Source organism: Gracilinanus agilis, chromosome 2 (genome assembly GCF_016433145.1).
Source record: "Gracilinanus agilis isolate LMUSP501 chromosome 2, AgileGrace, whole genome shotgun sequence".
Taxonomy (NCBI): Eukaryota; Metazoa; Chordata; class Mammalia; order Didelphimorphia; family Didelphidae; genus Gracilinanus; species Gracilinanus agilis.
This window is the reverse complement of record NC_058131.1, coordinates 530,421,478-530,449,222: the sequence shown is the minus strand read 5'-3', so window position 1 is coordinate 530,449,222 and position 27,745 is coordinate 530,421,478. Positions and strand designations below refer to the sequence as shown.

The following is a 27,745-nucleotide window of genomic DNA, read 5'->3' as shown; positions in this document are numbered from 1 at the left end:
ATAATATAATATAATATAATATAATATAATATAATATAATATAATATAAGCTAACAATGGAATGTATTGGTAAAAAAGAATATGGTCTGGTCACAGAGAAAGTAAGTGATAACTGATGGACAAACTGGTATAGGGCATGATACATATCAAGGTGGCTAGAGAATGTCAAGATGTCTGGAGAATGAGAGGAATATTCATCCCCTCTTCCACAATATATATATGAACTCCCTGTGATGAATTTACAGAAAGGATAAGTCAGAACATGATAAAAGCAATGGTATTTGATAATACCAGTGACAAATTGTTAAATTGTTATATGAGGTCTGAGAAAGGAAAGTTTATTTTCCAGCTTTTGTTGAGAGGCAGGGATCATCAGAGACTTTGTGAATAAGTTAGCATTTGAACCAGGTCTTGAGGAATTCAATATGGTGGGAAAGCAAGAGAAAAGACCAGGATGATGAGTGAACTTGTAACCTGGTCATAAATAAACTGATTATTTGAATAGCATGGCAACAATTAGCCTGGATCAAGACATGATAGCTGTCTTCAGGTATCTGAAGGGTTATCCTAAGGAAAAGAAATTGATTATGCTTATTTTGCTTGACCCCAGAGAGTAGAATGGACTCAGTGAATGGTATGTGCAGGAGCAACAGTTTTCAGTTATAATAACTAGAAATGTCCAGGAATGGAAGGAGTTGCCTACCCCACCACTAAAGATTTTTCTAGAGGACACTGAATGACAACTTGTCACTGATACCATCAAGTAAACAGAGGCTTAGGAATGAATTGAACTGAATTAATTCAAAGATTCCTTCTAACTCTGAGATTTTATTTGCTGATTTGGCTGCCCAATTGAACTATGTGTAAACCCTAAACAGAGTTAATAGAATTTGGTACAAAACCATAGCAATAAGGACCCAATGCAAAATTAATTTATTTGGGGTATTTCTTTAAGAGTTCCTTAATAGAGTACCCCCAAAGGGAATAATTATATAGAGGTATAGGGGAAGTCATGATGAATTAAGGACATTCTACAAAATTACCATCATGAACAGCTGCTAAACTTTATGGTTTTTAACATCATGCCTTGTACAGTCTAATGATGTGTACCTAGTGGGCACTCAATAAATAGTAATGATCATTTTGTTTATGATAATGATGATTATCAGCATTACACTTAAGCAGTCCTGTGCTTTAATGTCTTCTATATGGTTTCTGGCTCTATCTCCAACTTGCTTTATCTCTTTACTCAAGTCACTTAGCCATCTGTGCTTCTAGTTTCCCCATCTGAAACACTTCTTACAGAAAATCTTTGTGATATGCTTTGAGATCCTCCAAGGAAACATTCTACTACATATAAATACAAAGTAGGTATCAATGAGCCAATTCCCGAGGGGGGAGTAAACATGAAGGCAATGAGAGCTCCATGAAGCAAAATGAACACTTCAACCTAAATAATACTCTAATGACCCAAAGTATTGGATACAAAAGTTCTCAATATTATATTCAGCAAAATGTGCTCTATTATGGTTAATGTCTGTCAATAAATATCTTTAAAATGCACAAGTGTCTTGTTTCCTTTTTAATGTGAGCTAACAACCAAATGTATCAGTAAAAAAAGAATATGGTCTGGTTCAGAGAGAGTGAGTGATAACTGATGGACAGGCCAGCGGGGGGCATGGCACATGTCATTGGTGTTTAGAGAATATCAAGATGTCTGGAGAATGAGAGGACTATCCGTCCCCTCTCCCACAACATGTTGTAGGAACTCCCTTTGATGAATCTGCACAAAGGGTAGCTCAGAATGGGTACACATTGGTTGTGGTGGTTCCCTCGGTTTTGTCAGAGGAAATAGCCATATTGAAGGTCTCTTCTCCACTGGAATGTTGAAGTAATGTGTGGTAGACATTAGATTTGCTCAAAAATAAAAGCACCATTGCTTCTTAAAGGTACCTGACTAAATATACACTAAGCTTTTGTTAAAAATGAATTTATTAATTTTATGTATACACTCTTCCCCTCTCATCTCTGGCTCCTGGCTTCTCTGGCTTCCTTCAAATCCCAGCTAAAAATCCACCTTCTCCAGGAAGGCTTTCCTGATCCCCCTTAATGGTAGTGCCTTCTGTCTCTGTTGATTATCTGCAATTTATCCTTCATATAGCTTGTTTATACATAGTTCTTCACACATTCTCTCCCCCATTAGACTGTGAGTTCCTGGAGAAGGGTTAATGTCTTTTGCCATTCTTTGAATTCTCATGACTTAGAACAGTGCCTGGTACCTAGTCAGTGGTGATTGTTGACAGACTGACTGGCTATCTGTAAAAGCAGACTTACAGAGGGAAAAAAATGGAATTATTAAAAATGCCCTAGAGCAGCCAAGTTTTCAAAGCCAAATAAAGATGTATAATATGAGTCAATTGGCATTCAAAAATTATATCTGGGGGATTTCACTACAATATATTAGCTGGATAATGTGAGCTAAATTGAGACTTTTGCCCCTTCATAATGCCCAGAATATCCCTGTTTCCCACCTTTCTTTGAGACATAAAATTTGCTTTTGGTTTTCTTGTTGATTCGGTTGAAAGTAATCAGTGGCTCTAACAGAAGTAGGTCCCTGAGTGGGAGATTAATTTGAGAAAACTCTTATCTTGAGGATGCACCCAAAACAAGAATAATCTGAGATGTGCTCTTCATTCTAAGTGATATGTTAGTTTATGATTAGGATAGGTTCATACATAAGTTCCCTTGATACTTTCAGAAGAGTCTCCATGGTGACAGAATTCATTGGCCCTTCTTTCTTTACTGGAATCACAGTCACACTAAATAATTTTCCATGATGCTTCTTTATTCAAGTTACTTTTAATTTTCCTATTTTCACCAAAACTGTAACCATGATCACAGTTTTAGAAACAATCTCAGGAGCCATTTTCTCTAAAGAGAATCTCATGAAAGGTAAGTGACTTTTTCAAGGTCATGCAGGTAGTAAGGTCCAGAGACAGGATTTGAACCCAGGACTTCCAATTTAAGAACTAGCATTCTTCCCACTACACCACTGATTTTAGCTATTCTTGAAATAGGAGTATTAAGAGGTTTTTCATTTTATCTGCTAAACAATCTCAAATGGCTATTACAATCTTTGGTTTTCCTTAGACTTTAGCATATTTTAAAACTTCTTTTTCTGTCCATTTAACAAATATTTAATTAGTATCTTTTAGGTGTAAGTCATTATGATCTACCAAATGACTCTATAAAATGAAAGGTTGGGTTTTTTTGTTTGTTTTTTAAGGGAAAGTTCAAACAAATCATAAAGGACAGGCTCATTTGTATATGTGACATGTGTTGAATTTCTGTGTATGCTGTATTCTGGCCTATTTCCTAAGCATACCACCTCTATTTCACTATAGAACCTATTTTATAATGTAAAGACACTTGGGAGAGGTCATTTCCTTTTCAAATGGAGAAGAATTAAGTCATAAAATTCTTATGAAGAAAGAATTACTATTGTTCCTAGGCCCAACAGACATGCCCAGGATCCATTCATCATCTCTGCCTCCAACCAAGCCATAGCTCCCTTTTCTATAGTCACTATTCCCCTGTCTATAGAATTTCTCCCATTAGAATGTAATCTCCTAGGGGGCAACTAGGTGGGTCAGTGGATTAAGAGCCAGGATTAGAGACTGGAGGGCCTGGTTTCAAATCTGGCCTCAGATACTTCTTAGCTGTGTGATCCTGGGCAAGTCACTTAACCTCCATTAAAATCTTTGTTGAGAAGCACTAGGATTTTGTTTTTCTTAAATCTTGAGATATTTTAAAACTTCTTTTCCATTCATTCAACATACCTTTCAGGTTTTCTGCCTTGGAACCAATACACAGTATTGATTCTAAGACGAAAGGTAAAGGTTTAAAAAAAATAGAATGTAATCTCCTAGAGGATAGAGTCTATCTTGGAATCCTCAAAGTTTAGAACATAGCAAGTGTTTAATAAATATTTTTCTTATTTTTTAATTAGAAATTTTTTCCAATCAAAAATCTGGCTTCTGGGGCTTCTAGGTGGCCAGTGGATACACCAGGCCTGGAATCAGGAGGATCTGAGTGCTAATCTGGCCTCAGACACTTCCTAGCCATATGATCCTGGACAAATCACTTAACCCCATTTGCCTTACCCTTGTCCTTCTGTCTTAGAGTTGTCACTGGGACAAAAAGAGTTTTTTTTAAAAAATCTACTTTCTCTCCTCCCACTTATCTCCCCATTCCCAATCGCAAGGATCAAGAAAGGAAAAACAAAATACCTGTTACAAATATATATATGTATATATATATATTTGAGCAAAACAAATTCCTGCATTGCTCCTATCCAAAAACATTTTTCTCAACCTGTGCTCTGAGACCATCGCTTCTCTGTCAGGAATTAGGTGGGCGGAATCATATGTTTCATCTTGAGTCCTCTGGAATCATGGAATCCTGGTTGGTCATTGACTTGATGATGATCACAGTTTCTAAGTGGAATAAAAAGCCTTTGATTCATTATCAGCCTGGAGCCTTTCTCTTGCTCTCTTAGCATTTCCATTCCCTCTGGTGACCTGTAGAGCCAGCTAGCTCAGGAATGTTTGAAGAGGGAGAAGGAAATCAAAGAATTTATATTTAGATGGTTTCTAGTCTTTTATGAGTCATTCCCTGGAAATCGATAGCAACCATCTATAAACTTGACTGAACCTGGCTCTCTCATCAGTTCCTGGTAGACATTGCTACACTTATCCTCCCAATTACATATTATATTTCTTTTTGTTTGTTCAAAGTGTGAAATTAGATTAATTCTGAGCCTCCAGGATATAAAGAGTAGGAAAGGCTCACAATAAGAATAGATTAAAGCTAACTTTCTAGACATCTCATATTTATGGATCTATCCCCAGAATATCAACAGAAAAGCAGTCTACTGACCTGGAGGCAAGAAGAAGAAAGCCATCGACACTGCCTTTGGCAGCTAAGTGGTGCATTGCATAGATCAATAGCACAAGAATTTGATGTCAGATATTTACCAGCTATATGACCCTGGGAAAGTCACTAAACCTCTTTTTGCCTCCGTTTCCTTGGCTATAAAATGGGGATAATAATAGCATTTCCCTCCAAGGTTGGTTATGAAGATCAAATGAGATAATATTTATAAAGTGACTGGTGTGTTTGCTGTTGTTTAGTTACTTAGTCATGTCTGACTCTTTGCAACTTCTTTTGAGGACTTTTCTTGACAAATATAGTGAAATGGTTTGCCATTTCTGTCTTCAGCTCATTTTACAGATAAGGAACTAAGGCAAACAGGTTTAAGTGACTTGCCTAGGGTCACATAACTAGATTTGAACTCAGATCTTCCCTACTCCTCTGGCTCTCTTTTCCAGTGTGCCACCTAGCTATCCCCTGCTTTGGATCTTGTTTATTTGTTTTGTTTTAGTTTTTAACCCGTTATCTTCAATTTGATACTAAGCATCAGTGTCAAGATAAAAGAATGGTAAGGACTAGACAGTCAGGATAAGTGACTTGCCCAGGGTCACCCAGGGACAAATTTGAGCCCAGGACCTCCCATCTCCAGGCCTGGCTCTCTATCCATCTATCTGCCTTGGATCTTAACACAGATATAAATTCCAACCTTAGCCTGATATATATATGTGTGTATATATATATATACGTATATACACACATATATAAGTATTTTTTTAGTCTCATATATTCTGATCCTCTCTCATTAGTTCACATGTATTCTGGCTACAGAATTCTACTGAGAACACAGCAGATTAGGTTTTGCAAAAAATCAATCAAGTTTAATAAATGTTAGGGACAAACCACCTTAGTAGAGAGTCCTTTATGATGCATGTTAATACTCTGGGTGGAAAACAATGTTGATTCCTTCATATTTTCCTCCCACCAGAATGGAGCTCAGAACTCTCAGAGAAGTCTTAGTTCTGATGCTGAATGGTTGCTGTGAATCTGTCACCCAGCACATTTTATAATCCAGGTCAGCAGGGGCTGAGAACAGAGGAAAAACATTAGCCAATTCTAGATTTCAATTTCACTAGATTTCATTATCAAATCTAGATAAATAGTCCACTGTTCTTTTTCCTCAGGAATCTATTCTAAATCTTTATCTCTAAACTATACTCTACTATGCTGTGGTTTTATAATGATATTTAAACCATGCTAATGCATACTTAGGATATAGCAGACAGGTTTACCAACAAAACAGGATTATAGGATTTATCTCTAGATTGGGCTTTTGAGATGCTCCAGTCAAACACCATCTCATTTTATAGATCTAACTCATTTCAGCATTTACTTACAAGCACGCTTACACATATCAGGTACTCAGCTATGTCACTGAGAAGCAAAGACAAAAAAAAAAAAAAGACTATCCTTGCCCTCAAGGGGGTTACACTCTCCTGGACAAAAATAATATGTATGTAACTAAGTAGATAGATAGTATATTTGGTGGGAATCTGAAAAGACCTCACGTAGGAGGGACCCTTTGAGCTAATCTTTGAAGGGACCAGAAATTCCAAGAGGGAGAGTTTTCAAAGTCTGACACCCTATCTATGTACAAGCACAGAGATTGGATGTTTAATGTCATGTATGAGGATCAGAAAGTTCCTCCATTTGACCAAAATGTATCATTTACGAGGGGGACTATTGGTAATTTTAGAAAGATAAATTAAAATCAGACTGTGAAGAACTCTCTAAAGCCAACAATAGAGTTGGCATTATATCCTAGAAAAAAAAAAAATAGAAAGGGAGGGACACGGCCATGCCTACCCATTAGGAATTGGCTGTGGTGTGGAGGAAGGATTTGAGAGAAGACAGAATGGAGGCTGGAAAATCAGTTAGGAAGCCATTGCCCTGATTCAGCTAAGAGATAAAAAAAGATCCAAATTAAAGTGGTGGCCATATGAATGGAGAAGGAAATTTCCTCCAAGGAAGTGAAATGATTTGCACCAGCGAGTCAAAATCAGTATCCACATGGAGAGTTTCTAATTCCATTTTCCACACTCTCTCCATTATATCACACCACGTCCTTTGATCACAGAAAGCTGGGTCTGAGTTGATAATTTCGTTTTTCTCCCTCTCCCAATGAGATGATACAGAAAGTGTGAAAAATGATGCTTATTAGTGTTCTCTGGTCGTGTAGCTTTAGAAGAAATTGTCACTCCTTTTGACTACAGAATAGTGTTTCGGTCATTCAAATATTCTGGCTGAGTTGAACTTATTTATTGGGTGATTCATAGGGCACTCTACAATGGAACTATTCAAGGGTCATAATTATCATTGTTAGTCACTATACTGGCAAAACCAAAAAGTACCATTTTATAGAAATATTTGGCTATCAGCATGTTAAGTTACACTAGCTTTTTAGAGTTAGAGTAAGAGCAGGGGTACTAAACCTGGGGTCTATGAACTTCTTGTTGAAATATACCTCTTCAGGTGTTCTGAGGCAAGACTTTTTGAGGTTATTTATTATCTGAATTTAGAGAAAGTTTTAGGGTCCCATCAAGAGCAATAAACATTAGATGCAATGGAATCGTCAGTAGGTTTTACTTGAATGATAGTGGATGTGGAACAATTTAAAGCGATGGTTGTAATGAAAGAAAAGTACTGGTGATGAGGAAGCAAAAAAAAAATACAACTTTTAAATGAAAAGCAAAAAAAATCCCTATTTTTAATACAGTTGGCTTCCCGTTTAATTCTATGCGTTTTATTTCACGAACTTAAAAACTGTATTTCAAAAAGGGGCCTATCTGTAAGCTCTACCAGACTGAAAAAGGGCTGCGTGACAGACACCCACAAAATAAGTTAGGAAAAGGTTAAGAACATCTAATACAAAGGAAGACAGAAGCTCTCTACCATCCCAACCCCAATCTTTTTCTTTCCCTTCCCTTGCTCAGTGTTCCATCCAGTAAAGTCAAACCTAGAACAATTCTTGCCCATATTTATACCATTTATTAGAAGTTTCTAAGTGTTCACTTTTAAATATTTTCTTTATAATTATCTGTGTTAAAAAATATCACAAGGAAATTCCACTGTAATGCTACGTAAATGATAATAGAAAACTATAACTCCACAGTGACACCAGTCAATAGACGCGAAGAAAGAAAACAGAAGAAACCCATACAACTCTTCTTGAGTTTATAAATGGCTGTTTATATTTTTATTAAAATGTTAGTCTTTAAGTCATAGAAATTCACTCTGCATTGATCTGTCAGAAGCCATCGATCTGCTTCAGAAATATCTAAGAAATATGCCCACCAAGCACTGCCTCAGCAGAATTTATATTGTCCATATTTTTGTTCAAAACAACTACTGAAGTGTCCACATTTGGAAAATTTGTATAAACGAGGCAAAACTTCCCACTTGTTTTTGTTTTAAATAAAAATTGTCATGACTCTGCATGTTTTTGAAGACTACATTGTAAGGAACACATTAAATACACTGTCAAAAAGTTATAGATGGTGGGTCTGTCATGCACAGAGGGAGTAGCAGTACAAACCTTGAGAGAGTATTTAACAGTCGCTATTTGTGCTTTAGGTCAACCACACCAGGGGTGACACAACACACAAGGAGAGGTAACTAAGGAATATTACCTGCAACCAAATAAGGGCTTTTACCATGATGGTAAAGGATAATAGGGGTCTTACAAAAGGTAACAACTGGAAACTTATACTTAAAATATAGATGATGATACAATCAATGGAAGGAAAGATGGGAGGGAACCCCCAAGGAGGGTCTGAATTCCCACTGAAGAGCAGATGGGCTTCTCTGACTAGAAAAGGGAAGGCAGGAGAACCCAATATATTTAGAATATAGGCACAGGGTGTGCGCAAGGAGGGAGATTTAACTTGGTGCTCCTGTGTACAAGAACAACCCCACTTCCCTTACCCTCAGCAAGAGTCTAGAGGCCTAGGATGGTGGAGGTTTGGTTGCCTCTTTTTTCATGTAAATTTGATTTCATTGGTACAAGTCACCAGGAGAGGTGTTCTTCCAGGAACCTCCTGGAGTCTCACACTAGAAATTCATCTGAAAGAAGCAAACTTTGGAAACAGGTGCTTCAGCTTCTCATTCATTTCAGATTAATTTTTCAAAGAATCTGGCTTAGAGGAAGTTGGGCAAAAATAGTCATACAATTTCCAAAAGAAATGTGTTCTATGTTAAAAAAAAATTAAAGCAAAAACCCATTTACATCTCTTTAAAGTACTTTAAAAACCCCTTAACCTTCTGTCTTAGTAACAATTCTAAGACAGAGAAGGGTAAGGGCTAGGTAAACAGGGTTGAGTGACTTGCCCAGGGTCATACAGCTAGAAAGTATCTGAGGTCAGATTTGAATCCAAGTCATCCCAACTCCAGACTTTGCACTTTATTCACTGTGCTACCTAACTGCCCCTCTTTAATGCATTTTTACTCTTCCTGGTATTCATCTGACACATTTTGTTTCATGGGAATAAGAAAAAGAAAAGCCATAATGTCCTGGACCCTTTTCCTTTCTTCTCAGTCTCTCTTGGTCCCTAGCTCTGACGTTTTGTAATGGACCTCTCGATTACTGATAAAGACTACACCTGAGATTAGTACAGTAGTAGAAGGAACTTGCAAATGAGAAAACTCCTTCTGATCAAAGCCAGTTGGCAAGTTCTCTTCAGCTTATAGTTTTAGTAAATTACCTAGAGCATGAAAAGATTGTAATTTGCTCAGAGTAACCCCACCAGAACTCATGTCAGAGGAAGGACTTGAATTCAGGTCTTTCTGGTTCTCAGACCAGTTCTTTGGTCCCAGCTGCCTCTCTCAGTTACTGATGCCCCTACAAAAGGTAGAGGTGGGAGAGAATAGGTGGGTAGCCTACAACATCTTAGGGCTATGTATATTCTCTCCAGTACTGACTGTAGCCTAAAGGAGAGTTCCATGAAGCTTAAGTTCTAGGTAGTAAACCTTTCCCCATTTTCCATATGTATAACATAGGGAAGGATTATAAATCTCCTCCTTATATCACAGTGTTAGTACCAAGGAATGTCATTTAGAATGGTTTAGCTTCCTAGGAAGAAAAGGGACTGGAAAACATTAAAAAAAAAAAGTCTAAACAGTTGAAATCCTTTTTTAGGAAATAAAACAACTGGTCTCGTCTTTAGAACCTATTTTTCCCAGGTGTCTCAGGCTTCCTTCAGACAGTTGGTGGTTTATGCGAGCTGGATTTTCGTAGCTTCCTAACCTCCCAGGTGAAAATGGCAAAGAGGAGAAGTCCTGGGGAAATGGATATGGAGGGAAGGGAAGTCTGCAGTTTCCACAAAGTAAAATGAATTTTGCCATTAACATTGGGAACATAGAGACATATATATATATATATAAAAATAATACTACTTTGATATATGTTTCCCTTTCTCATTTCTGCATGTGGCACACACACGTACACGGACACACACACACACACACACACACACACACACATCAGAAATCAGCCCCTAAGAGATTGCAAAGCCGATCCATGGGATCGCACGATATGGCCAAGCTCCAGAAGGCTCCAGCCCCTGCTAAGAATCCACTTTGGGAAAGATGCTCACTTTGTTGTTTCTACTCATCTTCCGCTCCACCTTGCCTGGCTTAGTCAACTTGGTCTGGATCAGTTCCTCGGGAGTGTTCCCCAGTGGAGGAAGCAACCGTTTCTTGCTGTTTCGGTTCTCCGAGAGCCACTGCGGAGGCAGCTCAAAGGGTCCAAAGCCAAACTGCAGGGAATATTTTTCAGGGGCCGCCTCGACCTCTGCAGGCATTGCCAGCACTCCGTGACCCATAGAATCTACTGTGCCAGGTGGTGCTGGCAGAGAGGCAAATTGCAGCTCTTGCTCTGCCTCCAGGCTGTTGGCAGGGATTTCCTTCACCTGGTAGTCACTTGAGCTAATGGACTTGATCTCGTTCTCCTCCTCGTCCTCGGTGGCCTTGAAGATCTGCTGTTGTCCAATATGGAACATCTCCAGGAGCTGGCTACCGGAGCGCACGCTGGGTTCCAGGGCCCCGTCGGGGACCCCACTTCCGGAGCTCACCACATTGCGGCGACTGTATCGGCGGTGAAGTTGCACCAAGGTTCCCATCAAGCACTTGCGGACAGATTTATTTACTGTCAGGAAGAGGACAGGATTGGCCAGGAGAGACACTTTGGGCAGCCAGATGGCAGTGAGCAGCAGGAAGACTGACGTATCGGAGACATTGAGCACAGCCCTGTAGACGACCAAGGTGGCGTAGGGCACGCTACAGAAGATGAATATCGTCACCATGGAGAGCAGCATGGCGTGTAGCTCCGCCTCCCTCTGAGAGGCGTAAGGGATCGAGATGGTGTTCTGTGGCGTCCGCAGGGCCGCGATGATGACCTTCTTCTTCTGACTGGCACTCAAGGCCCTGCGAATGAGAATCATGAAGAGGAAGACCATGGCCACGGGCAAAATGACAGTCGTGATGTTATAGATCAGGACGTACAACAGATGACCCAGGTTATAGTTCCAGACATCCGTGCAGGTGGACATGGCATAAATGTCCGCAACATTGGTCACGGCAAACACAGGAATGCTAGCCACCACTGCGTGGGCCCAGATGTATATTACCAGCTCACGAGACTTGGCATCAGAGATTTTTCTCTCTAATGGGTACAGGACTGAGTAGTATCTGTAAGATATACAAGAACAAAAACACAACGTTTTACAAGGAAAGAAATATTTTAAATTAGCTAATTACTGGGGCAGTTTAGTGGCTCAGTGGATTAAGGACCTGGCCTGGGTTCAAAGCTGGTCTCAGATACTTCCTAGCTGGGTGACCCTGAACAAGTCCCTTAACCCCCCATTGCCTAGCCCTTCCTGCCCTTCTACCTTGAGACCAATACTCAGTATCGATTCTAAAATAGAAGGTATGGGTTTAAAAGAAATTATTTGATTACTAAAAACATGGTAGAGTGAGGACTCAGGGTGAAAAGTATTGGATTATCTCTTCCATTCATAGCAACAGAGGAGGCTTAAAGCACTGTCTGAAGTATTAAGGCCTTTTTGTTGCACAATTCTAGAAATATCACTAGCCAAATGAATGAAACTAGTCTATGGTCCTAATTACATAATTTTGAGACTGGAAAGAATTCTTTCAACCTGCTGATGAGGAAACGAAGGTTAAGCAATTTGTCGAAGGTCAATCCCACAAGCTTGTCTTTGGTACTTCTAAAACTCTTTCATGTACTTTGTTAAGATTAGTCACAGAGAAGGTTGGGAGGACAAGTGCCTTCAATATCTGAAGGATTGTCCTGCAGAAGAGAATCTTAGAGCAATACGTCGAAAAGATAAGAAGAAAAATGTCAAATTTATGCCAAGAAAATTTTTCTAACAATTAGAATAATCTCAAAGTGGAATGGGATGTTTTGGGAGGTGGTGGGTCCTTCCCATTCCCAATCCCCATTAGAAGTTTTCAAGTAAAAACTAAATGACCAGTTGGCAGTGACACTGTAGTTGATTTCCTTTTCAGGCATGGGGTGGACTACATGCCCCAGGGTCCCTTTCAACTCTAAAATGCTATGGTTTGAACAATAGGAAAAGGATTTCAATTTATATGAAGTTATATAAAGCTCCATCATCTTAGGCATGAACACCCACCCAAAGCATCTCTTTGATGTGAGAGGAAGCATTTACCCTTGAAGATATATTTATTTTTCAATTTGAAAATAAAAGACAATTTCCAAAATTTTAACTTGGAAGCCTCTTGAATATAAACTTATGATACTGTCTACTCACAGATGTCACAGCCACCAAAACAAACATGTCTATACTCATACTCAAACTACACTCCCACACAGTTACTTCTGTGCTAAATATGATTAGATTCAAAATTGATCTGGAAAGAGCCCAGAATGAAGGATGGACTCTGGTCAGGCACTTCCACAAAATCAATTGCAAGTAAAATCTGTGCCAACTCAATAGTCACTTTTTTATTTTGTTGGTCAATCAATGTCCCTAATAGCAATTAAGTGATTTTAACTGCCTGCAAAATTAGATTTATACCAAAATCAGATTGGAGAGAAGCTGGGGCTGCTCGTGGGAGTTTATCCTTTCAAAAAAGGGAAAAATACTAATGATAATTAAGGCTATAGAAATGTATAATCCCCTTAGTATACTCTAGGGCGACCATCTGTTGAAGTTTCATGAAAATGATTGGGGAATTATGGAATTCATCAGATCACTGAACAACTTCTGTCTAAAAGCTATAGTCCCAACCAATCAGAGGTCACTTAGGATAATAGACTTGGACCTGGAAAGGAATTTTAAGGTCATCTAATCCAGTTCCTTCATTTTCAAGCTTAAAATCTGTGATCATACCCCAACTTCTTTCATGGATGCAGAATGATAAAATGGATAGAGCCTTGGACTTGAAGTCAAGAAAACTTAAATTCAAATCTCACCTTATATACCATGTTTGTACCATGTGAACCGGGACAAGTCATTTAACCTCTGTTTGTCTCTCATCAACTGTAAAATGGAGATAATACTAGCTAGCATCTACCTCCCAGGTTTGTTTTGAGGATCTATAAAGCCCTTAGCATAGTGCCTGGTACATAGTAGGTATTTAATAAATAGTTTAATTTAATAATTTAATAAATGGTTATTTCCTTTCCTCCCTTCCATGTGAAATGCTAGTAATAATACTATAGAACAAGTTTTTCTTGTTTAGACTCAAGGGGCAGATGTGGACCCTATAAAAGTAAGCTATTCCTGCTCTATTTGTAATCATCCTCCAATATTTCAGGGGATTTGTGATTTCATTGAAGTGGACACTACCTCCAATGAAGTAATACATTAGAACAATCCATCCATGCCTTTTCAAACTATGTAATTCTTGTCCATGTCCTCCCATAAAATCCTCTTCAGAGGATTCACTCAAACATGCTAAGGAACCATCTTTTAGGTCTAGATAATAAATAAATACTAACACAATAGGCTATCTATTATTCCTAGCTCTTACTTTATGACAGAGCCACCTCTCCTGCCAATCATATATATGTAAAATTAAGTGTGTATGTATAGATGTGTATATATGCTCAATGACATCTTTTACATTTTTAAAAATATCATTCATCCCTTGCCATTATACCACAGCCTTTTTATACTCACTATGTATCCCCTTCATTGCCCTTTAGGTGGATATTCCTTTGATTATTTCGATATTGTACTATTCCAGGGTTCACAGCCATATAGCCTCATCAAAATAATATTGGTGTCAAAAAGATAGCTTTTTGTTTTAAGAAGAAAGTTGAGATCACTGAAAGTATTGTGTAATTTCTTGGATGCAATCCAACCTATTTTCTTCCTCCAGTTGATTTCTTAGTGCAGTTCATTGACTGAAGTAACTGCTCAAGATATATGTACTGATGAACCAGTTCTATGGACTTTTCATCTAATTTCATATCACAGGAGATGGTATAGGCATTTTTCGTCCTCATGGGTATGTTTTTAGGCTAAATTCCTTTAAGGGAGTGCCATTAAAAGATGTCATGTCATTGAAGGAGTTCTGGAATGTTCCAGGACTTGCTGTAACATGCCATTCACAAATAGGAGCATTTGGAGGACTCTGAAAAATGTAGGGAATCAATCTTTCATGTAGACTCAGCACTGAATTTCTTCTAAGATAGAGGAAATATGATGGCAAATATTTTCACTGAGCATATGTATCCCTATTTTTATGCCTTTCTTGATATTAATAACCAGAGAATAAAATTAAAATCAAGTTTCTTGTATCTAACAAGGAACCTTATATGATTCAACAGATCCACAAGAATCATTTCATTATAGGAAATTTTTAATGTTCTACTGAATCAAATGCTTTTTTTTATATTAACAAACAATAGATACAGTAGGATCTTGGATTCTCTTCACCTTTTCTTATCAAAATAGGGTTCACTGTAGAATATCAATTGTGAAAGCCTTTCCCTTCCCATATTTTCATCAAAGAGCTTTTGATTCATGTGCAAATTTTTCTTATAAATAATTTTTCTAGAGATGTGAAAAGACAACTAAGGATTGATAGTTTTTGACACCTTCTTGTCTTTTTTTTCTTGCACTTATGTCTGGGATATTTTCCATTCATTCAACATCTTTCCTTCTTGCAGAGACCTTGAGAACTGATCCTTCAGCAGCTTCAAAATTACATTGTCTCTAGAACTGACATCCTCTGTGTAAAATTGGTTTAATCCAGATGTTTTTCCTGTCTTTCCCCGCCTCATATTTCTAATTCCTCATGCAGCCCTATAAGCTCTATGATGTTAGAATCCAAACATGGGTGGGCACCTCAATATCAGTGGTAAAGAAAATATTTTTAGAAATTACAGATATTTACCCATTTTTCATCTGTTTGTCCCTCTTTTCCTAAATTGACCTTGAATGTTCACAGAATGTATGACTAAGTTAAGACTCATGCTAAACTGTTTATAAACTGATTTTTCCCTCTTCTACTACTCTCTATTTTCAGATTACATTACTTATAATCTTGCCCCATCCTCTTCTATAATATTATAAAAATTAGTTTCTGTCTTAATCTTGCATTGCTTGACTGTTATATAACTCCTCTTCATAAAAAGATAAAGTATTTGCTAGTCAAACTGGTTCCTAGGGTTTTTTGCCTCTTCCTTGCTTTAAATCAGTTAAATTTATATAGGAAGGAGATTATAATAATGCTAATGTCTGCTCCTTTATCCAGTTTCCATTGGGACAGGGCTATCAATATCTAATTTAAATAGATTCTTTTAATTGCGTATTAAAACATCTTATGTTTATTGTTCCTCCTAATTCTTTTTTTTCCTTTCTTAGAAGCCCTTTATTAGCAGAAATTATATATTCAGCAAATATTACTTTTTTCAGTTACATGTAGAAACAATTTTTGAGAATCATTTTCTAACATTTTATGATTCAGATTTTCTCCCTTTTTCCCTTCATCCTATTCCTCAGATGGTAAATAGTCTGATATAGGTGTTACCAGTTCGGCAAACACTTCTAAAACCCATTCACCTGGACCCAGTCTAATTGTCACATGGGCTAGATTTTTCAAATATACCATCATATTCATGATATCATCATTAAGAATCTTGAACTCCCAACGATATGAAATAAGATGCTTATTTCTTCAGTAAAATAAACCATGGATGGGTCAACAACAGCTGTGGGTGACTTCTGACAATGCATTTTAGCTAAAGGTTCATGAATCTTATTATCCACTATCTCATTTGACTCCCACAATGATTTTGTGACAGTAGATACCATCATTGTCTCCATTTTGTACAGAAGGAAGTAGATTCTCTTCCTTTTACAACCATACTCCAAGTTATCAAAGAAGTTCTATCAGTTTTATGCAGATTAATTTCTGGTTTAAAACAAAAAAATTCTGTTTAATTAGTAGTGCTTAGCACAGTACATGGCCCATGTTGTTCCATCATTTCAATCATGTGTAACTCTTTATTGCTCCATTTTGGAGTTTTCTTTGTTCTTTTTAAAAAAAAAAAAAAACCTTTACCTTCCATCTTAGAATCAATACTATGTAGGCAGAAGAGCAAGAAGGGCTAAGCAATGGGGGTTAAGGGACTTGTCCAGGGTTACACCATTAGAAAATGTCCACTGAGCCATGTAGCTACTCCCACCTCCTATTTTGGGGTTTTCTTAGCAAAGACTCTGGAGTGATTTGCTATTTCTTTCCCTAACTCATTTTATAAATTAGAAAATTGAGGTAAACAGGGTTAAATAACTTGCCTGGGGTCATACAGGTAGCAAGTATTTGAGAGTAGATTTGAATTCATAGAGATGAGTCTTCCTGATTCTTAGCCCAGTGCTCTATCCATTGTACCACCCAGCTACCCCACACAGCTCATATAGGCAATTAATAAATTCTTGTTCTTGAGTGACCAAAAGAATAGCAAGACAAATAAAAAAGAGAATTATCCAATTTCCACAGGGATACACTGACCCACAGACTTAGAAATACTACCAACTTACAAATGTTAGAGATGGAAATTGAACCCATGACTCCTAATTCCCATTCCAGTCTTCTTTCCTCTCTTCCTCTTCTAACTGAAAAATCTAAGGAAAGGGGCGGCTTGGTGGCATAGTAGATAAAAGTGCTGGGATTGGAACTAGAAAGACCCATGTTCAAATTCAGCTTCATCCATTTACTAGCTATGTGACTTTGGGGAAGTAACTTAACCCTGTTTGCCTTAAAAAAAAAAAAAGTTAACAAAAGGGGAGAAGGAGCAATATTTATATTGTATAACGCCCCCCAAAAGAGGTAATACAGAGGAAACTAGAATCATTTAACCAGGACCAACTAAATGTAGAATCATTTCCTGACTTTATTAGAAATGTTTTCATATGTATAGTAAATCAACCCATTTGCACAGTTATAAAATCAGATGAACCACTAACTACAAACAGCAGTGCAAATACCACTATTTCCAGCTAAGTGCCATTCTACCATCATGGCACAACAAACACTAATTCATCTTAATGATGCAATCCACCCAAGTCTCTTGACTGTGTGTCTGTGTGTCTGTGTGTGTGCATGAGCGTGCGTTTCCCTTGCCCAACAATAAACAAATAGATTATGCTGCAACAAATGCTTCAGATGTTCAATATCCCTGACAGGTGGTTGGTTGAAAAGCACTATGGGAAATGCTACACTTACAATCACATTTAGTCTTGGGCTGTTGATTTATTTTCTTTAATAATTAAAAAATAAATAAACAGGAAGGTCACAACTGATCTACCTTACCTGTCCAAAGCAATGACAGGAAAGCTGAGGATAGTCACGGAACAGAACACTTTGTGTAAGAACTTCACCACCTTGCAAAAGAGCATGGTATAACTCCACCAGCAGCAGTGGGCACTAGCGCTGAGGACGATGTCAAAAGGCACGCACACCAGGCTTGCACAGATCCCCGAGCAGGCCAGGTTTTTAATGAACCTGTTGGTGACAGATTTGAACACAGTTGTGCGGCAGGTCGACCACAACACCATGAAGTTTCCTGGCCAGATATCAAAAACATAAAACAATTAAGTAAAGAAAACAGATTAAGAAAAAAATCCCCAAAATCTCAAATTCATATCTGAGTTGGGTTTAAGAGACATTGCTTAAATACTTATACTAATTATATTAATGTAATCCATATTATGTTCCTATAAACAACACCGCAAATGTCCGTGGAAAGCTATCAGAACACAAAACAAATAAAGAAAAAAATTTTTTTCTAAATCCCCAAAGACCCAAATTCATATTTTATTGTTGATTTAAAAGATGTTGCTTAAATATTTCTATTAATTATATTCATATTAGAGGCAGCTAGGTAGGACAGCGGGTAAGGCACTGGAGCTATGTTAAGTGTAACTGAATCTCAGCCAGTTCCTCAACTTGTTGATTTGTAAGATGTGATTTAGTGACCTGAACAGAGAAGTAGTTGTTACTGAATTGAAGTTTTGAAGATGGCTAAATGTATCTGTAGGGAAGTTAGGTGGCTTATGGAGAGAGTATCAAGTCTGGAGTCAGAAAGACTCATCTTCCTGAGTTCAAATCTGGCCTCAGATACTTAATTACTGTGTTACCCTGAACAAGTCACTTAACCCTGTTTGCCTCAGTTTCCTCATCTACAAAATGAGTTGGAGAAGGAAACAAGGAAACAGCAAGCCAGTATCTTTGCCAAGAAAACCTCAAATGGGATCTCAAAGAGTCAGACACAACTGAACAACAATAATAATCTGATACATACTAGCTATGACTCAGATGTCCCTAGGGCTCTCAGCAATAAAAATTATAAATTATGGAGAAGGTGATGACCTTCACTGGCAAGGGGGTCTCTTCATTCCAGAATTCCCTATACTAGTGAAATCACAGATCCAGTCCTAATCCCCATATAGACCACTAAGGTTTACAAAGCACTTTACATGAAGTATCTGATTTAATCTTCACAACAACTCTCTGAATTCTACTGCTAATTTTATTATTCCCATTTTTCAGATTAGGAAACAAGCTCAGAGTGGTTAAATTACTTGGCTGTCATCATGTGAATAATAAGTATTAAAGGCAGGATTCAAAGACAATCCAAGTCCAGTACTTTTAGGTTAATAGGTCTGGAGGGGGAGGGGACCTAAGAAGTCATTTAATCCAAATGCTCCCTTTTACAGAAGAAGAAACTGAAGTGGTACAATGGACAGAGTTCTAGAAGTTTTGAAGATGGCTAAATGTATCTGTAGGGCAGCTAGGTGGCTCAGTAGAGAGAATATCAGGTCTGGAGTCAGAAAGATTCATCTTCCTGAATTCAAATCGAGTCTCAGACCCTCAGACTCTCACTAGCTGTGTGATCCTAGGCAAGTGTCTTAACCCTATTTGCCTCAGTTTTCTCATCCATAAAATAAGTTGGAGAAAAAAAATAGCAAACCACTCTAGTATCTTTGCCAAGAAAATCCCAAATGGGATAATGAAGAGTTGGACACAACTGAAATATTGATGGCTGATGAGCAAATCATCACACAATGAATTTTCATGGGCTGAAATAGGATAATGGGATCACAAATCTTGTGCTAGAAGGGACTTCAGCCTGTCAAGTCTAACCCTTCCATTTTACAGATGAGAAACACTGTGATCCCAAGAGGTTAGATGGGGGAAAACTCGAGTCACACTTTTTAAGATAGCATTTTAACCCCCAGGTGAGAAGAAAGTGGGGCATCCGGTTGTAATGTTTTAACATTTTATTACTCGTGATGAAGCGCCAAAATCAATAGGCCGCTATATTATCCCACTATGGCCTATTTTCTGCTACAAAAGATGAGATGGGAATCAACAAGCCTCTTTGCATATGTAGGTCAGTTGCTTGGAGGAAATTTCTTCTTCTTCTAACTTTGTATAGGTTTGATATGCTGACTCTGAGATTGGCTCAGCAGTTTGCAAAGCAATTTAGTCCAAGCAGGGTTTGCATGACTTCCTATTTGGCTCCTTCAGGCCGTCCTGATATATGAGGCACTGATCATATCAGAGTTTGGAGTTCTACTAATGTAGCAACGGTTCTCCAGGCTTCCTCCCTACCCCTTTGAAGCACAGCTGCGATCCTTAACTTCTCCACTCACTTAAGGTTCACATCTAGCACATTAAAGCAGATGATAGCTTTATAATGTCATTCACTTGTGAGAATTATACAATGAAAGAAGTATCTACAATTTGACATTCTAATTTAACAAAATCCAGAGAACCTCTAACTCGTTGGATAACGTACCATATTACTTCATCTCTTCCCTGATATAAAATAAGAAACCTGGTACATTCTCTTTCGCCCTCCTATTTACTCCCTCTGGTTTTGGAGGTCAAATGCCTGATGAACTTTCTGTATAACTGAAAAAATAGGAAAAAGTCATTTGCAAATGGAGTAAGCAAAATTAGTGTCAATTAATAATATTATTTCATTAATATTGTTAGCTCTCAGGGCAAGTAGGTTGCACAGTAGATAGAGTGCTGGGCTTGTGATCAAGAAGACCTGAGTTCAAATTCAGCCTTAGCCACTTACCAGCCATGGAATCCTGGGCAAGTCATTTAACTGTTTGCCTCAAAAAAACAAACAAACAAAAACATTACTAGCTCTCACACATATGTAGGGCCAACAACTCCAGAAGGTAAATTGTAAAAATATTAGTATCCTCATTTTACTGATGAAAGTTGGAGAATGTTACTGTGAAAAATATGGATATATGGAGGGCACCAGGGATGTTACAATATAATCTAAATGGTTGTGAGTACACACACTGGGTTGTAGGAGAGACAGGACCAGGATGGAGAGATCAGCGTAAACAACTAAGCTGCTGCTAACTGACAAGAATGTCACCAACTGTCACCAGCTCACCACTAGGCCAGAGTCTTAGAAACCAGCAGGCAAGGTAAAAGGTTTTAACAGGTTATATTATGTTCAACTAAAAGGTGGGATAGGGAATTCTACACTAAAATCTAAATGGCAAAACCACTGGGCAAGGGGAGGACTTCTCTACTCTAATCTTAGTGATCTAGCAGGCAGAGCCCAAAGGAACAGGAATGGAGACTCTGGGAGGCTGCATCAAACCTGGTTCCAGCCAGGTTTGACCAGCACAGCTAAAGGCTGAGGGTGGCTTTGGGGTTCTCACGGTAATCCATAGATGATCACAGGATGTCAAAAGCCAAGGTGGTCCAAGTATCCAAGTAGAGAGGGTGTGCTTGAGATGCTGTCCACCAGATCCCAAACTCCTCCGCCTCTTGGTGCTGCTCTGTAGGTCTTGTCCTCTTTGTTAGAAACCACCACCACTCAGGATCCCAGGGAAATCGGGATGCAGGGTCTGAGATCTCCCAAGGCTAGCAACAATTTATGCCAACCACTAATGGAGTCTCTCTCAGGGCACAAGCACCTACTTCCTGCTCTTTCATTCCATCTTGGAATGCTCCAGCTCCAGCCCTTCCTGCTAGATCCCACCTTAATACTTAATTAATTACTAAATAATTCTTCCTCACAACATTACTCTTTTAAAACCAAATAGAGGAGCAGCTGGGTAGCTCAGTGGATTGAGAACCAGGCCTAGAGACAGGAGGTCCTAGGTTCAAATCTGGCCTCAGACACTTCCTAGCTGTGTGACCCTGGGCAAGTCACTTGACCCCCCCCCCCATTGTCTACCCTTACCACTCTTCTGCTTTGAAGCAAATACTCAGTATTGACTCCAAGATGGAAGGTAAGGGTTTAAACAAACAAACAAACAAACAAACAAACAAATAAATAAATAAAAACAGATAGAGGCTGATTTTCACAATATCTGTCACTCTACCCCATCTACCTCCTACAATCATAACTAACATTTTAAAAAATTACTTAGAACAATACATGAGTAATACCTGTTATTTTCAAAGTACGTCATAATCATCTCTTTTGGGGGTCAAAAACCTTATGATTGTTGGGCAGGTTTTTAGAAATACTATTTTCAAAAATTATTTCCTATATTGGCCTTCTCCAAAAATGTCTCCTCCATTTTAAGCTCTTCACCTCTATCAGGATGTGGGTAACATCCTTCATCTTCATTCTTCTGGTATCTTACTTTATTATTTCATTAAATCATTCAGAGTTGTTTTTCTTCATGACATTGTTGTCATATATATTATCCTAGTTTGGCTCACTTTGTTGCATAAATTCATAGAGGACTTCCAAGTTTACTCTAGAACAGTCTATTTTATCATTGTGGTTTAATAATATGCCATTACATTAATATAGTATAATTTGTTCAGGCACTCCCAATAAGTGGGTATCCCCTTAATTTCCAGGGATTTTTTTTTGCTACTACCAAAAGAGCTCAACAGGTAATTTAGTAAGCAATAGATATTTATTGAGAGCCAGCTATGTATGAGGCTATCCTCAGATCCCCACTTGTAATTATACTCATCCTTCAAAATCCTGTAGACATGCACCAGTATCTGCACAATGGAAGTGACTTTTCCCTTCTCTCTGTTGTTATAGCATACCACTCCTATTCTGTTTAACCACACTTTGCCTTGGGTCCATTTTGGGTCCCTGCTACCAGACTGAGCTCCAAGAGGACTGGGATTTTATTCTTCTTTGTTTTCCCCTCATGGTTCATATTGAGCTTTGTAGGAGTTCGATAAAAATAATTTTTAATGATAAAAAAAAGAAATACTATTTTCAGAACTGATATGAAATTATACTGAATTCACATCTTTCACTGCTATTTTTAGACAAATATGGGAGGAAATGCTGCAAATAAATTTTGGTAGTGGTGATTAGGCTGATTGCTAAAAATCACAGGAGATCTTCTAATCTAAGGCAAATAATTGACTTTAAGAACCCAAAACAATTGACCTTTATCAATCTATTCCAAGATGTCTTCTTTAAGCTCCCTTTACATTGAAACCTAGCTGGCTCCTTGTGAATCCTCTGCCATAGAACCTTATTTTATACTGTTCTATGCTTTGTATATAGAGATATGTGTAGTGAGTGGACCTAGGATTTCATTCATATAAAGAATTCCCAGGTGTTCAAATTCCCTTGACCAACGCAAATCAGCACCTTCCCTATAATTTATAATCTAGAGCACCAAGGGATTAAATTATTTTTTCAGAGTCATAACTAGTGTGTCAGAAGCAAGACTTACATCCAAGACTATCTGACTTTGAGGCCAGCTCTCCATTTACTACACTACACAGCCTTGTATATAACTGTGTTTTTTTCCTGCCCTTTAAACCCACTCTCACTCTTGTCACTTTGAAACCTCTCTTACCTCTATGGCCCACGTTTCACAGAATCACTATATTTGACAGCTGGAAGCTCATGTATCATTCAATCTAAGCCATAATTAAAAGAGGAATCCTCACCATAACATGGGGCATTTAGTTGACACAGTGAATAGAGTTCCAGGCCTGGATTCAGGAAGACCTGAGTTCAGATTTGGCCTCAGACACTTACTAGCTGTGATCCTAGGCAAATCACTTTAACCCTGTTTATCTCAAATTTTTCTTCTCTAAAATGAACCAAGGAAGAAAATGGCAAACCACACCAATATCTTTTCCAAGAAAAACCCAAATGGGATCACAAAGAGTCAGATATGCCTGAAATGACATAACAACATCACCATCGTGTATATGACATGAGGCCATTCATCTTCTATTTGTAGACCTCCAAAGTAGAGGAACCCATCCTCATTTGAAGCACTCCTTTTACATGTTGTTTTACAGTACCATATCTCATCTGAATCCAGGAAACTGATTTTAATCATAATATCAGCATGGTAGCATCCACTATCAAAGACAAAACACAAAACACCAAAAAGACATTCACATATACCACTCATGACAAGACAGTTATATGGCTATCCATTTAGACTCCTTAGCACCTATTTCTACTAAGCAAAAACAATGCCCTTAATGTATTCCCTAGTTCTTAGTGTGAAGCTCTTGATGAATATCCAACTGGAAAACCAAACTGACTATAACAGCAACTCCAACTTGATGTTTCTCACTTTTTAAAAAATACTTGTGATGTTAAATATCATTCCTTGCCTATCTCTCTCCACCAAAAATATTTAATTCAAATGGGCATACAAAATACAGAACCTATACTGTGACCCATTCATTCCCCAAAGTTCTTTCCTTTTTATACACTTTAGTGACTATACATAGTTATTGACTACAGGGAGAGACAGGCAGACAGAGACAGAGAGAGAGGAAGAAGAGAGAAAGAGAGAGAAGGATGGAGGGGGAAGAGGGAAAGGGAGAGAGATAAATGGGGTCAGTCCCAAATTATGAAGATGCAGCTGCATACAGGAATATAAATAAATGCTCTTGACTCGTTTGATTTCTGTGACTCTTAACCACCACTACCACCAAATCCAGATGTTAAAGAGTTCTCTTTATCTACGTAACAAGATGTTTCAATAAAGACTCCAGTAGAAAAGAGAGTAGTTTGAGTTCAGGTATAGGTAAAGAGACTTCTGGGATCACTGTGGCACAGCTTGATAATAGATGTGTATAGATAAAAAGGAAGAGAGACCCAGATAGCCTCTGTAGAGGTTTAACTCTAACATAGCCTCTTTTATGAGTTTCACATCCTTAAAATCATTGATTCAGGTGAGCTTAGGAGACTAATAACTAAAATGAAATGTATGTTGTTACACAATGATAGAAAATAATGAAAAACTCACTTGAAAAATTTAAAGGCATTCCACTTTGATAGAAGCGGCATTATTCTAAACTTCTAACACTTCTTTTAAAGGACAAAAAAGCAATCACCCAGAGAATTCTAAAAACCTAAACTTGAAAAAAAGCAATACAAACTCTTATTTCAAAAGGAGAAATCATAACCATTTACCACTATGCTGAGGTACTAAACTTCATAAATAGTAATAGACTGTTTAATTATCCCCAACAATTTTCCATACATATCAATTAAGGTTACCAGACTACAAGACACAAATCTCAAACCCAGAAACTTCTAAGCTGTATATTACAAGTATAACCAAGCACGGACAAGACAGAAGAAAAAAAAAAGTGAGGGAATCAAATGTGAATGGCATTTCTACTGAAAGGACTTCTATAGTAGCTTCTTAATTCCTTATTTCCAATCTCACCTTTTTCCATTCTATCTTCTATACAGCTGCTAAATTGATATTCATTCCTAAAGCACAGATCTAACCATGTCATTCCCCTGCTCAAGAAGTTTCCATGGTTCCCTCTCCTCCCTAGGATAAAATGCAAATTTTTCTGGTATTGAAAGTACTTCACAATCTCTTTCTCACCCATGTTTCCAGATGATTTCATATCATCCTTTTTCTTGCTCTAGAAATTCTAAGTAAATTGGCCTCCTTTACATTCTGCATATACCTAATTACATCTCCCATCTTCTGTATTCTTGCTATACCACTGACTGTTGCACATGCTTGGAATATGCCCCTCTTCACAATCCCCTCTTGAAATCCCTAGCATCCTTCAAAACCTATCTCAAAAGGGCAGCTGAGTAGCTCAGTGGATTGAGAGTCAGGCCTAGAGATGGGAGGCCCTAGGTTCAAATCTGGCCTCAGACACTTCCCAGCTGTGTGACCCTGGGCAAGTCACTTGACCCCCATTGCCCACCCTTACCACTCTTCCAACTAGGAGCCAATACACAGAAGTTAAGGGTTAAAAAAAAACCCTATCTCAAATGCCACTTCCAATGAAGCCTTTCTTTTCTAATTTCTCCAGATTACTGTTCCCCACTTTACCCCAGAAATTACACTGTATTCTGTGGGTATCTTATATTTGTTTATCCATATATAAATTATCTCTCCTACCTATAGAACATACACTCTATGGAAGTAGGGACTGCTTCCTTTTTGCCTATCTTCAGCATAAATGCCCAACCCAAAGCGGCCATTTAGTAATTATTTACTAAACTGAAATACCACTTGACTATGCCCTTGCCTCTATTCTAATTAACACATTTATCAATAGCTTTAATGAAAGCATGGATGTCAAGAGCCAAAAATAGCTCCATGTAGTGGAACAATAGGACAGCTCTAACAACAAAGGAGATAGTGAAAAACTGACCTTACAAGTATGGGATGAGACAAAGGCTAGAGCTGTTCATGTGTAAGTAATCAGCAACATGACAAAGCAACCTCCCAAAGCTAATGTAATCTACAGTCTCGGTAACAGAACTACAATGTTCCAAATGGCAGAAGTGATTGTCCCACTGAGTACCTTATTCGCATGTTTGTTTTAAGAAAGACATTGACAGGGGCAACTGGGTGGCTCAGCAGACAGAGGGCAGGCCTTGGTTCAAGTCTGGCCTCAGACACTTCCTAGCTGTGTGACCCAGGCAAGTCACTTAACCCCAAATGCCTAGCCCTTACTGCTCTTCTGCCTTGGAATCTACACTTAGTGTTGATTCTAAAACAGAAGGGGGAGGGGGGAGACAGAGAGAGAATCAGAGAGAGAGTCAGAGACAGAGGGAGAGAGACAGAGGAGGAAGGAAGGAAGGAAGGAGAGGAGAGAAGGAAGGAAGGAGAAAAAGGAAAGGAAAAGAAAAGAAAAGAAAAGAAAAGAAAAGAAAAGAAAAGAAAAGAAAAGAAAAGAAAAGAAAAGAAAAGAAAAGAAAAGAAGAAAAAGCATTCACAAGTAAAAATGTAACCAAGATGGTGAAAAGACTTCTAACAGAGCTTATGGGTTACCTGTTGAAGGAACTGGAGGGATATTTAGTTTAGAGAAAAGATTAAGATATGGTTTCTATCTTTACATATTAAAAGGCTATAATGTGAAAGGGGAAAGAACATTATTTTGCTTGGTCCCAGAAGGTTGAACTAGGACCAAAGGGTGGCAGAATAAAGGGGGGGGACTTTCTAATGATAAATCATTCAAAAGTTGAATGGGCTACCTTGAGAATGAATGAGTCCAATTAATGGCTTGACTTGTCTGAGCTCTTACAGAAGGAATTCATGCTTAGTTATAATTTGGACTAGATAATTTCAGAGGCCTTCTCCAACTCAGATTCTATGATGCACAAACACACACGTGAAAGAGAGATAAAGGAAAGTTAGAAGGAGGTAAGAGAAAGGAGGAACAAAATGAATATACACTTGATAGAGAATGGTAGAATGCCCTTGTTGAACAGCTTTGGTTTTGGTGCCACTTACATGCTACCTGCCACAGCCTGCCCATACTTGTTATGCTAAATACCCAGAGGGCATTATGTTCAATTATGACAATAAAGGAAAATAATTCATCAGAGTAAGTTTATAAGGAGCTCTGATGATTTCCTCTGTTGGAGACAGAAGGATCATCAGTCTGAGGGGCTGAGATTAGGGGGAAGGTGTTGTTCCGGTGCTCATTCTGGACAGAAGTCTCTCCTCAGAGCTAGTATTGTATCTCTTTATCAGAGGTAAAGGGAAGTACTACATATGCGAAATGTTGCATGTGCTTTCAGATGAGGTCACTGTATTCTTAGTATTACTTAACTGTTTTACTTTGTTATAAAAGACTCCTTTACCAAGTGGGAGTAAGCTGAAACTTTGCAATATAAAAACAAAGTACATTAATAAAACTTTACAAGGAAACATAATAGGTAATTGGATTCCTTAATAAATTCCATGAGCACAGATATTCATGTCCCTTTTCTGCACAGACAAACAGCTCAAGTTTACTCAGGGAAGGATTTCTATAGCTAATTTTAAGCCATTTCCCATAA

General features: G+C 38.1%; 1 protein-coding gene across 1 annotated transcript in view; it reads right to left on the bottom strand.

Moving 5' to 3' along the window:
* Positions 1-10,550: 10,550 nt before the first annotated feature.
* The window catches only part of GPR176 (G protein-coupled receptor 176), a 166,397-nt gene continuing 149,202 nt past the window's right edge, over positions 10,551-27,745 (bottom strand). The window contains exons 2-3 of the mRNA XM_044662220.1: positions 17,794-18,046; positions 10,551-11,673 (exon numbers count right to left, since the gene is read on the bottom strand). Coding sequence (XP_044518155.1) covers positions 10,551-11,673; positions 17,794-18,046 — 1,376 coding nt within the window. The remainder of the gene's footprint in view (positions 11,674-17,793; positions 18,047-27,745) is intronic.